The sequence below is a fragment of the Equus przewalskii genome, chromosome 12, assembly GCF_037783145.1.
Source record: "Equus przewalskii isolate Varuska chromosome 12, EquPr2, whole genome shotgun sequence".
Classification (NCBI taxonomy): Eukaryota; Metazoa; Chordata; class Mammalia; order Perissodactyla; family Equidae; genus Equus; species Equus przewalskii.
In genome coordinates, this window is record NC_091842.1 from 6,361,184 (window position 1) to 6,374,180 (window position 12,997).

The 12,997-nt window shown below is 46.7% G+C and overlaps 1 protein-coding gene across 6 annotated transcripts in view; it reads right to left on the reverse strand.

Annotated features, from left to right (window-relative positions):
* Positions 1–8,610, reverse strand: part of SMURF1 (SMAD specific E3 ubiquitin protein ligase 1) — a 112,508-nt gene extending 103,898 nt beyond the window's left edge. For 3 of the 6 annotated variants that reach the window (XM_070567474.1, XM_070567473.1, XM_070567471.1), the window contains exon 1: positions 8,150–8,344. In XM_070567474.1, the coding sequence (XP_070423575.1) occupies positions 8,150–8,204 (55 nt within the window). In that variant the 5' untranslated portion in view covers positions 8,205–8,344. Of the gene's footprint in view, positions 1–6,939; positions 7,291–8,149 lie in introns of those variants that run through there. The other 3 variants (XM_070567476.1, XM_070567475.1, XM_070567472.1) reach the window with 3 other exon arrangements.
* Positions 8,611–12,997: the final 4,387 nt, after the last annotated feature.

Below are 12,997 nucleotides of genomic sequence, written 5' to 3' on the forward strand. Positions count from 1 at the left end.
CCTGGTAGGGAATCACACCTGAACACAGGTGATGCCCTGAAATGCCGTTTGAGTCCTTTAAAATGCATTCGGCACAATTCTTCTGAATTTTCAGAACACCTACACTTGAAAACACTTACTGTTGGCAATTAAGGTACTAGTTACTCGAAGAAACTCTTTTCTGAAGCACTGTAGGTTCTTTTTTGTTTTGTTTTTAACATTTTTAATTGTTGAAAAGCAGCATCTGCTCAAGAGAGGAGATCAAACAGTACAGACGGAATATAGCAAAAAGAACTGAGTACAGTAAAAAGAAATGAGAAAAGAATACAGTGAGAGACCTCACCTGGATCCCCCAGGTCCCAGTTCCCCACCCCAGAGGAAATCACATCAATATTTTCAACAGTATCCTTCTGGTGACAGGCTATACAAATACATCTATAAATTTCCCCTTTTATTTATTTACTTATATTTTTAGCAAGATTAGCCCTCAGCTAACGTCTGCCAATCCTCCTCTTTTTGCTGAGGAAGACTGGCCCTGAGCTAACATCCGTGCCCATCTTCTACTACTTTATATGTGGGACGCCTACCATAGCATGGCTTTGCCAAGTGGTGCCATTCCTGCACCCGGGATCCGAACCTGCGAACCCCGGGCTGCCAAAGCGGAACGTGTGCACTAAACCACTGCGCCACCGGGCCAGCCCTTATTTTTGTTCTATTTTTACTCAGATAGTATGTACAATATCCACTCTTTTGAACCAGGCTTGTTTGCCTCCTCTGAATAATACATCTTGGAGAATGTTCCATATCAGAATATAAAGTATTCTCTCTTTCTTTTAAACTGCTACAAGTCCCTGGGGATATACCATAATTTATTTAACTAGTTCTCTATTGACGCATATTTAGGTTGTTTTCAGTGTTTTATAATTTCAAACAATGCTGCAATAATTTTGTACATTAAGACTTTACATAAATGTGTGAATATATCTCTAAGAAAAATTTCTAGGGCAGAATTGTTAGCTCAAAGGGGATACACATACATTTATTATGTGACAGCACCAAACTGCTCTCCTCATTCTATTGTATCAATTTACATTCTCAACCAACAGTGGAAAACAATTTCCGCTTTTCCACACCTTTGTCATCATGACGTATTTTCCCTCTTTGGTCTCTGCCAATCTGCTAGATGAAAAACTTATCTCGCCCTTAGTTTTAACTGGTATTTTGTAAATTTAGTACAAACAGGGCTAAGAGTCTCTTCACAGGTTTGAAAGGCAATTTCATTCTTTTCTGTGAATTGTCCACATTCTCTGCCAAATAGGTCTTTGGCCTTTTTCTAATTGATTTTGAAAGCTCTTTATATATTAAAGAAGCTAGTCTTTCATTTTCATACAGATTGCAAATTGTTTTTCCTAGTTCGTCTTTGCATATCAATTTTTATCCATTTTATTTTTCCATGGAGAAATTTTCTATGCAACTACTTTACTGAAACTTTTCTTTATTGTTTATAACTGTTTTTCAGCTGATTCTTTGGGATTTTTAGAGATATAAAATCAGATCATCTAAAACTATAGCAATTTTGCTTTCTGCTTTCTGATGTCTGTCTCTAGTTACTAACAATTGTGACAGGGTCCATCCCTGTACAGTTCCTGAGTTTAATGGGAATGCTTCCAAGCTTTCACAATTAAGGACACGCTGGTTTTGGCTTTTAACACTGTTTCTCTAAGGAACTTTCTGAAGGCACAGAGAATTTCACAATTCATTCTTCTTGAGTGTTATTTGTCCATGTTTATCAACAGGTCCTGTAGATTTTCTTCAGTGTCAAAGTACATCGTCAGCTTTAGCATTTACGTGATGATTCGGGAATAAGAAATAACAGACATCTATGACTCTGTATTTACATTGTGCTACTCTATAAATAATTCCTAACTACTCATCAAAATATTTAATCCACATTAAGTCCTTGCTCGATATAAAAAGGCAGGTATCTCAATTACAGATAGGAAAACTGACTAAGGAAAAGTGAGATAGGAAAAGATTATATATAATTCCGCCCACCCCTTTCTTCATTGCGGCACTTCTGTGAGTTAGAAATAAAATTCAGACCTCTGATTCCCAATCCAGAGTTTAAGGCACAAGAAAGCACCACGGCCTTCAGAGAATTTGGCAGATGCCCAACACGCAAAAGAAGCAGGCTGCCATCTACAACCTGCAGCTTCACAACGTTGTCTTCCAGACTCCGGAGAGCAGGCTCCAAGTTGGACTCCGGAGCTTAAAACATCTGAAATGCATCACCCAGCAGCCAGCGTCATAGGTTCATGCTCAGTGATACACGCTGGTGCCGACATTCTTCAGCCAATTAGAATTCCTTTCAGCTGCAATAGAGGTGAACACAGCTGGAATGACAGAGCTGGGCGCATCCCCAGGCGCACTGATTGTCCCTTATTTAAGCCTTGTTCTAAAACAATAAAAGGGTTTTTTTTTTCCTTTAATCCAGAAATATGGAAACAACATTCCACTTAGTTTAAATATCTAAGCGGATTAAATTGCATGGGTAGACACAACTAATTGCAACATTTTTAAAAGATACGCCGATGCACATGGCTGTGAGCTTGTTCCTCCAACACAGCCCCGGCTCTTCTGTGACCAGAATGGCCTTAGGGACTTGGGTCAGCTAGAGTGAGAACGCGTGGGCAGCAAGCCAATTTAAGTCAGGGGCTTTCTCTCAATAAAATTCACTAATGAAACAACAGGCATACCAGTAATTTAAGTGATTTGGCAACCAAAACCCATATATTTTTTATTCTCTATTTGTTTAAAAATATTCAACCTCTAAAATGGTTTTGAAATTACCAAAATTTGACGCAGGTAAGAATCCTAAAAGTTCGGGTTTCTCAACCAGAAAATCAGAGCCTTGTGAGGCTATCAAATCATTTCATCTATTTCAGAAGGTTTTTTGAACTTCCCTTTTGCTCTTCTTAGCACGCAATAAAATGCACAGTTCAGCTGTTTTAACTTTCAACAAATGCCCACAAACACGTTACAAAACAGCCAGTCTGGTTAACTGGATCATTGAGCTGATGGTGAAATATTATGGGTCAGTCTTTCTTTGCTTTTTTTGATTCGTGAGGAAACACTCCTTCACAAGTGAGTCAGACCCCAGAACCTTGCCCTGCGCCCAGTGCTGCACGCGAGAACCTTACAGTTTGACCAAACTGAGAAAACGAAAATTTGTAGAAGAGAAGGAAAAACTCAAAGTGAGACACAACTTTCACAATTGCAAAAATAGGAGTTCTGACCTCCGACAAACAGACTCGAAGTGAAAAATTCTAGTTTGATAAATCACAACTACTATAAAAACACCCATAGAAATAAAGTCTATGAACTGTTTCAGTTCTCAAGTCTGTCAGGTGGGTCAAGAAGATTAAAAAGAAAAAAAATTGATTTAAAAAAGGTTCTTCTTAATACACATGAGATTAAATCACAAGTAAAATCAATAATAAAACCTGTATTTGGCAGAATGTGATTTCTTTCTTTCTTTCTTTCTTTTTTTTTTTTGGTGAGGAAGATTGTCCCTGAGCTAACATCTGTGCGAATCTTCCTCTACTCTGTATGTGGGACACCACCACAGCATGGCTTGATGAGCGGTGTGTAGGTCCCCACCTGGGATCCAAACTTGCAAACCCTGGGCACCAAAGTAGAATGTGGGAACGTAACCACTACGCCACCAGGCTGGCCCCAGAATGTGATTCCCTTTACAGTATAATTGCAGTTTAAGTTTTGCAGTAATAGTTGATTTAACCCATCCTGCACTCTCCGAGAACGCAGCTCAGAGAAGTGCCTCGACCGTACCTTCATAAGCTTGAGGCAGACCGTAAAGAAAACGTTACGAAAACTCAGGTGCAAAGCACGGCTAAAAACTGATGACTTGTTCCATCTTATGACAGTTATAGTTATTAAAGCTTCTGCCTGCCTTACGTAAGTCACATTCTTGGCTGGTAGAAATTGATGAAGGCAACACTCTTAACAGCTTTCTTAACCTTTCTTAAGAGGAACTTAAGTATTTTAGATGTATTAGGTCACCTCTTATTGGTCAATTAAAGTTATTAACAACTATTTCTCTGACTATTTCTCTCCAAGTTGCATCATCTGGATGCCAAAACACAAGTCAGCCTCACGGTACAGACGCTACAACTTTAAAAGTAGTCTCCATTGCCATTTGCTATCAAGAAAATTGTCTTCCCCACACTCTCCTTGGAATTAGAATTTCTCTCTTGACAATACGCAGTCATGCTCCGAAAGATAGAAAAACACAAGGAGGTCTGAGAGGATTTCAAGGCATAAAAGCACAGAAAGTTTAGGCACTTGGTATTTCAACTAACTGCTTCGCATCAGAATACAATTTAATGTGTTTGAAGAGTACTGTGGAACCTTCAGAGCTCAAAATTCCATTCTTTTACCCAAAGTGGCCTCAGGAACGTATCTGGGATTCATTTGTGTACCACATAAGAACAAAGTTTTTGCAAATCCTGCTTGAATTTAAAAGAAAAATGTTTCCAAAGTGTTTGAATTGCCAGCGAAGTCTCAAATGTCTGCGAGACAGTGCTCCCTAACAAAGACCACTCATTTTTGCACATACTCTGCCCGTGAACCTACCGAAACCTTTAACAACTATTTCCCTGCTAAAACAGCACAGGCATTGATTAAAATTATATTCTTTTAAATATACTCAAGTACTCTTCCACTATTTAGGCCAGGGGTCCAAAGCAGTTCAACACACTACCCAATAGTTTTCAAAACCAAAAGGGATTCCAAAGGAAGAAAAAAAAAGTCATAAGTGGAATCAATACACAAAATTAATGTTTGGCATAAATCAAACACAAGTGCTGTATTTTAACACAAATTTCTGAATATCAGGATTGACACTTAACAGAAAGGATCAGCACCTAATGATAATTTGGAATAAGTAGGCAGCCACATTGATAAATACTATAAGAAATAGAATTTGGGCCTGCCCAGTGGTGTGGTGGTTAAGTTCATGCTCTCTGCTCGGGTGGCCCAGGTTCGCAGGTTTGGATCCCAGGCACGAACATACACACCGGTCATCAAGCTGTGCTGTGGCGGCGTCCTATATACAAAATAAAGGAGGATTGGCACAGATGTTAGCTCAGGGCCAATCTTCCTCACCAAAAAAACAACAAAACTTAAAAAAAGAGACAAAGAATGTTATAATGGAGTTGAAATCTCATTTTATATTAGCAAACGGAGACCCGCAAAGGTTAAAGAATCTGTTCCTTATCATGCACTTAATGGTAAATCCGACTGGAATCAAGGCTCAACTCTAAAGCCAATATTCTACTCACCATCAAATATAGCTGTGGCCCCCAAAGTTCTAAATGCTCTCTGGCAACTCCAACGTTTTCATACTTTGCACTGAATTACACTCTGCGTGGTATTCACTGACTAGTTAGACTATCCCTTACTTTTAAAAATCATTTTTTTGAAATATCACACGTGGAAATAAACTCTGAAACCTGTAATAAAAGTGTACAACTTTTGAAAGATGGGGACCCAATGTGCCAGAAGTGAGGGGAATCCAACTTCCCCTGATGACCTTAAAGACGAGGCAGAAACCCATTCCATCTTCAACAAAATATCTACTTCCAACGTTTCCACTTAAATTAACGTTCAACAGACAAGTGGCATTACGTTCGTCCACAATCGCCACTAAACGCAACCCTTATGACCACACTCACGGATCCTTTCAGATCGTTAATAACACCAACTGAGGGAAAGGGGAGCGGTGTTTCAGAAGGAACGCTCACCACCTGATCCTTCAGTATCAAATGCCACCCCAAACTCTTGAAAGCACTCTGCATCTACGACTTCTAAATTCGTGAATCCAAAAATAATTCTGGAGGACAAACCAAGCCCTCCATTTCACGAGAAAATGGCACGCGCCCAGACCTGCCAGCCTGAATTAATACATTTACACCTGAACACAAACATTGTAATTAAAACCTATTCCTTCTAAAACATTAATCACATTTCTACTCGAACTCACAAAATCAGTTACTTCTGCTTTTAACAAGAAAACTGAAACCAATCTGATGTCAATTATAGATTACTTTGTAAATGAGAACCAAATTAAAGGTGCCAGTAATTAAAGTTTTACAAGCGTTGCAAAGTCAAAAACGTGGCTTTTATGCAACCATAAAAATAACAATGTACAGACATAGTGAGAAGCGTTTCCCACCAGCCCTGGAAGAAAGGGTTCTGGCTCTCCAGAAGCAAAGATCCCTGGGATATGCCTGTTTCTTTGCAAAACCAGGGTCTGGGTTTGAATCCAAATCATCATCTGATATGATCCTATTATCCGATCATAACCTGCTCTGACATCTTTATACCAAAAAAATTATAACACCTCTCTTGACACAAAAATTGGATCATGCAACAACTATGACTTTCAAAGGAAATTTTAGTTTGAAAACAATCACCCACTGTTGTTTTCAGAGATTTTACAATGACTTAGGGCTACGCATCTGCCATAAAAGTGTCCCCAGTGCTTATTCTCTCTTTGAAAGGATCTGACCAGACTCTGGCTTTGGAGTCCTCACCAGACCCGCCACTGAACAGAAAAATCCAGGGGGAAACCCCTGCCGGGGATTAGCCCGAACTTTGTGTTTCCTTTCCGGAGCTGGAAATATTTGAGTTTGGAAAGTCCCCCAGCAGAACCGTATTCGCAACACTACAGTCCGGCCTCAGGTACGAGTTTAAACCGGGAGACGGGGCAGCAGCAGCCCCGTGGCACTGACGACAGGGAGAAAGGGCAGACGGACGAGGGTGCAGACTGGTCCAGGCCCTCCGAAGCCCGCTAGCGAGGGCCACCTCCAGCAGACACATGAGCATCTACACACGCCCAAACCACCACGTCGCAGGCCCACGGCAGAGCTTCGCGCTCACCCTTGAAGGTGGCACTACAGAGCCACCTGGAAGACACGGGCATTTCATTGAAGACTAAACGAGAGGGAATCCAGGAGCCTGCGTTACGGCAGCTGCCAAAGCCTCCAGTGTGCAAGGGGCGGGGGTAGGGGGATCAGCGCCTAATCCTGGGGCTCAAGGATGCTGGGCGGTGGGGGTGAAAAGGGAAGAGCTGAAGCGGCACAGTCAAGAGCGAACAGCAGCCTGGCCGCAGAGGAAGGAAGTGGACCAGACTGAAGAGGTCTGGACCGGAGGGGAAGTGAGGAGAACAGGACCGGGAGAAGCTGCGAGATAGGATTGAGGAATTCGAGACTGAAGGAAAGGGTGGAGGCCGCGAGGCACAGGCGAGGGGGCGGGGCTGGGAGATAAGCGGGGGCGGGACTAGGTCGAAAATGAGGGGCGGGGCTTAAGGGGGTAAAAGTGAGAGGGCGGGGCCGGGGGAGAAGAAAGGGGCGGGGCCAGGAGGGGAGAAGCGAGGGGGCGAGGAGGGTACGGAGAGGAAAGCAGGAGAGAGGATGGGGGAGGGGTGAGAAGAGGGGGGCAGGAGGGAGAAGCGAGGGGGCGGGCAGGGAAGCGGGGGAGAGAAAGGGAAGCAGGAGAGGATGGGAAGGTGGTGAGAAGCGAGGGGCGGGGCCAGGAGCGAGGGGCGGGGCCAGGAGGGGAGAAGCGAGGGAGTGAGGAGGAGGAGGAGGAGGAGAGGGAGGGGAGCGAGAAGGATGGAGGGGGTGAAACGGAGGGGGGCCAGGAGGGGAGAAGCGAGGGGGCAAGAGGGAGGGGGGCCAGGAGGAGGATGGAGGGGAGAAGCGAGGGGGTCAGGGGGAGGAGAGGGAGGGGTGCAGGAGAAGGATGGAGGGGGTGAGACAGAGGGGCCCAGAGGGCAGAAGCGAGGGGGCGGGGCCGGGAGGGGAGAAGCGAGCGGGCAGGAGGGGGGAGAAGGAGGGAAGCGAGAATAGGGCGGATGGGGGGGGTGGTGAGAAGCGAGGGGGCGGGGCCGGGAGCAGCGAGGGGGCGGGGCCGGGAGGGAGCGGCGAGGGGCACTGGCCGAGGGGGTGACGAGGTCCTGGGACAACGGCCGGCGTGGGGGGAGGGCCACCTCCCCGGGGCGCCCTGCGGGAAATTCCGGGGCTGCCCGGGGGCCGCGCGGGGTGCGAGTGGGCGCCGGGGGGGCGCGGGGGCCCCCAGCCGGCCGTACCTGTCAGACGGATCTTGATGCTCGAGCCGTTCCTGCGCGTCCCGGGGTTCGACATCTCCCGCCAACGATCGGGCAGCCGCGGATCCAGCGCCGCCGCCCCCCGGCCCGGCCCGGCCCGGCCCCGCCGCCGCCGCCGCCGCCGCCGCCTCAAGGTTACGGCTCCGGGCTGGGCGCCGGGGTCCGAGCCGGGACACAAACTCCGCGGCCCAGGCGTCCGGGCGGCGGGCGGATGGTCGAGCCGGGGGATGGCCGCTCGCCCGGCACCCCCGACCCTCACTCGCTCCCAGCCCAGCCCAGTCCGGAGCCGCCGCCGCCGCCGCCGCTGCCGCCGCTGCCGCCTCCACCAGCACCTCAGAGCCGGACGCCCGCCGCCCTCGCTGCTTCCGCCGCCGCCGCCGCCTCCCGGAGCCGCGCGCGCGCCCGCCGCCGTGCCGGCCCGGCCCTGCGCGCGCCCTCGCCGTGCGCCCCGCGCCTTGCCCCCCGCGCCTTGCGTGCGTGCGCGCCCCCGCGGGCCACGTCGGGAGGGGGCCGCGCCGCGCCGCTGCGTCGCCCGCCCAGCCTCGGGCGCGCGGGGTCTGGAGCGTGTGGCCCGGGCTTCCCGCCTCCTCCCGGCGGAGGCGGTGCCGGGCGCGGGCGGCAGGCGGGCGGCAGGCGGGCGGGGCTGGGGCGGAGCGCGCCCGGTCGCCCTCGTCCTCGCCGCGTCCTCCGAGGGGCGCGATTTGCGGATGCGGACGCTGAGGGTCAGAGAAGGAAATGGATTTTCCAGGTCTCCCTGTGACTCAGGGCTCCGGGTTCCTGCTGCCTCCCGACGGGAGCGCTGCGAGAGCCCGTGGCCTGTTGCACACCGAGCGCCGTGCACGAATAGGCGTGCAATACCTTGTTTTTCGTGAGTGAAGAACCTTTAGGGAATTCGATTTCGAGGGAGGGACTTCTCAAAGAGACAAAGTCCCCTAAAGGTGCGTTCTGTGCAACTAGTGCGCTCGGTTGACCCCTAACGAAGTTGCCATGATCGCAGGAAGTGCCATATATGGACACGGTAAACACGATGCGAGAAAAGGATACGGTTGAGAGGTAGCTGAGACGTTTGTGATTATCCAGTCTGCATAAAATTTAACCACCCAAACAAAAAGGCAGCTTTGCGGCCTGTGTTTCCCTGCCTGCTGCTGACATTTCTCGTCTTCCCGGAGTTGCAGGGTAGAACTGAAAGCTCGTTCTGCTTTCTCCAGCAAACAAACTCCTCTCTTTGTTAACCTGTCACAGAGAGGGAAAGCGGGGGTTGTTTGTCATATTTGTTTTTGACCAACTACCCAATTCTTTGAATGCCTTTATTTGGTTTGTGTCCTAGGAAGACTAGGCTCTGAGCCATTGCAGCCGTCCGCTGCGTCTGGGGGCCTTCCCTGGGGTCGTGGTCCTCAGAATAGAGCCCTCTCCCCAGAGTCCCTTGACATGCCCGCCTGCCTCAGGCTGAGCCCAGTGAAAGCAGACTGTCTCCTGGGCTGGACTCAAGGCTGCCCCTTGGAGCCTCGACCATTTAAATCAAAGGACAGGCCTAGATCGTTTCCAGGGCCCCTTCCAGCTCAGACTTCCGATGATTCTAGTGACATATCCAAGAATACAAGCTATGTCTAAGCAACACAGCAGTAGATCCGGAATCCAGCTGTTTCTCTTCGTAGGTGACTGTCACTGAGAGTGAGTGCCTGGGTCTGAATAAATCCATTTGGAATCTCCATCACCCCCAAGTAATCTGCATTCTCCTTTCAGTCCAGTGGGTAGTTCTCTCTCCTCTTTATTCCCGTATTCAAGAAGTCTCCTCTCTAAACCAGACTAAACATCGTTATCTCTACTTACCTGAGTGCTGGCCCCGCTTCTGGTCCCCAGCTGTTTCTGACCTAACCTTTCATTTCTTTTTTTTTTTTTTTTTTGGTGAGGAAGATTTGCCCTGAGCTAACATCTGTTGCCAATCCTCCTCTTTTTTTGCTTGAGGAAGAATACTGTGAGCTAACATCTGTGCCAATCTTCCACTTTCTATGTGGGATGCCTCCCTGGCATGGCTGATGAGTGGAGTAGGTCCACACCCACTACCCGAACCCACAAACCCCACGCTGCTGAAGTGGAGCATGTGGAACTTTAACCTCTCGGCCATGGGGCCGGCCCCCAAACCTTTCATTTCTTAACCTCATTGTTTTCTTACCTGCCTAGATGTCTGGACCTTCCTTTTCTGGATTGTTTCCTCACGCCCAAGTCAGGAGGTCACTCCTGGAGGTTACTGAAAGGCATTTCGTTTACTCATTAACAACTAATTGCTGTTGTCATTTCACTGGATACACCTGACGATGTCTTGCAACACAGCCTACACAAGGAGGACCTTCCTAAATGGAAGCTAGTGTTTTATTCATCAGCAAACATCAGCCAGCTACCATGCGGCTAGGGACAAGGAGCACAAAATAAGTGACAGCTACAGCTTTTCACAGCTACAGTTAACTGGATGAAACAGACATGAACAACCGACAATGATACAGTGATGGAGAGAAATGGGGAGATCTCAGAAGAGTCACAGAAGACCTTGATCTAGGGTTCCAGTTTGTTGGGCAAAGAGATGGGGAAGGACATTGCAGACAGAGGGAACAGTGTGTGCAAAGGCATGAAAACGAATGTATTTTCTAGCACAGTTTTCAGTGTAAGTGCAGTCACATAGCTGCTCTATTTTCTGTCCTTACATCTTATTCCATTAAAAGTTGGTAAAGATGGTAAGAAGATACTTGCCCACTTAAAAGTCATCAGGCACTATTTTGTTCTAAGGCCGTGGGCCAGCCCTTATATTGAACTTAAGGTGTACCTTGATATCCCTTTCATCGTGTGTCGGATCCGTCAAAAATACTATCTTCTAAAGCGATCTGGAGCAAATAGATGGGAAATTTCAAACAACTCTGCAGAGACAAGAGATGAAATTCGGTGAATCTCTTTAAGTATCCTCTTTGCCATGACTTTACAAAGAGCAGTTTTGACCCTGCTCTCTACATAGGACCTGGCAGCTGATTTTATTTCTCCCGAATGTATCACTTCCTTGTGTCAGTGTTATTGGGCATTTGAAACATTTTTCTAGTGGGGAAAGAAAATCTCTGTTTGGATCTGACTGCAATAGTTCTTAACCTGTTTTTGAGCCCCAGACCTCTTTGGAGAATCTGATGGAAACAGTGGACCCTTTCCCCAGAAAAACTCATATGAGGAAATACACACCAAATTTTACGTCTGGTTTCAGTGGATTCGTGATCTGAAACCAATTTGTGGATCCTGTAAGGTCCCAAAGCCCCTAGCTTGAGAACTCCTGATCTAAAGGAAATGATCAAGCAAATGACATTGGGAATGTCCCCTCTGTATTTGCTGAGGAGCCAGCACAGTAGCACCCCTTCTGAAGGCAGCGGCTATGCTGCAAAGAGGGCAGCTATGACCCACACAGACCCACGCTCTACCCTGACTCCACCACATTACCTGCTGGTGCCAGAGCAAGTTAATTAAATTCTCCAAACCTCACTTTGCTCATCTGTAAAATGGAGATAATAATGCCTCTCACCCAAAGTTAGTGGTTTGAATGGAAAGTTAGAGGTTTAAATTACATCGTGGATATAGATTTAGCAGTCCAATACAGCAGGCACTCGGTAAATGGTAGTTCTTATTAGTATGTGTAAAATGCGTGTGCAAGTCTTTGCTCCAACACCTACGAGTGCTATTCCCCTAGGGAAATGTTTGGGATATTGCGCTGGGGATTTCTGGGGGGGAATGGACAGCTATAACAAATAGCCCTTGAGAGCACATTGCTCACCTGAGCTGGTGCCTCTGAGGCCAGTGGCCAGATCAGATTAACCTTTAAGGTCTCTTCTACATCTAGGATCAAGGCTTCCATTGCTTTTCACCTGAACGTGAAGTTTTTAAAACAATTGGATGTACAAAAGTGTGATTAATTAGTACATTTATTTATTCTTTTATGCCCAGAAGCCTTCAGGATCTTCCTCTGAATTACAACCTAAACAATAATACCAATATGCAAGTCTTACCATATTATTATCATTTGTGAGTTCATTGCTCGTTTTTTTAAATTGAAATTTGTATGGAGATCATTGTTGATTCACGCGCAGTTGTAAGAAATAATGCAGAGCAATCCCTTGTACACTTTGCCCACTTTCCCCCAACGGTAGCATTTTGCAAACCTGTAGTATACTATCACAACTGGGATACTGACCAGGATACAGTCCAATGATGTTCAGATGTTCCCAGTTTTACTTGTACTGATTTGTGTGTGTTTATTAAGTTCTATACAGTTTTAATTCCTGTGTTGGTTCAACTATTCACCGCCACAGTCAGAACACGGGACAGTCCCAACCCCCCATGGATCCTGCCTGTGGCTCTTTTATAACCTCACCTTTTGCCCCGCCCCCAACACCCGGTGACCACTAATCTGTCTTCTGCTTCTACAGTGTTTTCAGTTCAAAAATGTTACATAGATGGAATCAGACAGAAAGTAATCTTTTGGGATAGGCATATTTCCCTGGAGAGTCATCCAAGTTGTTACATGGATCAATAGTGTGTCCCTTTTTGTTACTAAGTAGTATTTCATAGTATCAATGCATCTCAGTTTGTTTCAAGGAAACCTGAGCTAACTCCAGTTTGGGGCTATTACAAATAAACTACTGTGAACATCTGTGTACAGCTTTTTATGTGAACACAAGTTTTCATTTCTCTGGGATAAGTGCCCAAGAGTGCAATTGCTGAGTCATATTAGAAGTTACATGTTTAGTTTTACAAGAAACTGCCAGACTATCTTCCAGAGTGGCTGTAGCATTTTACTTTCCT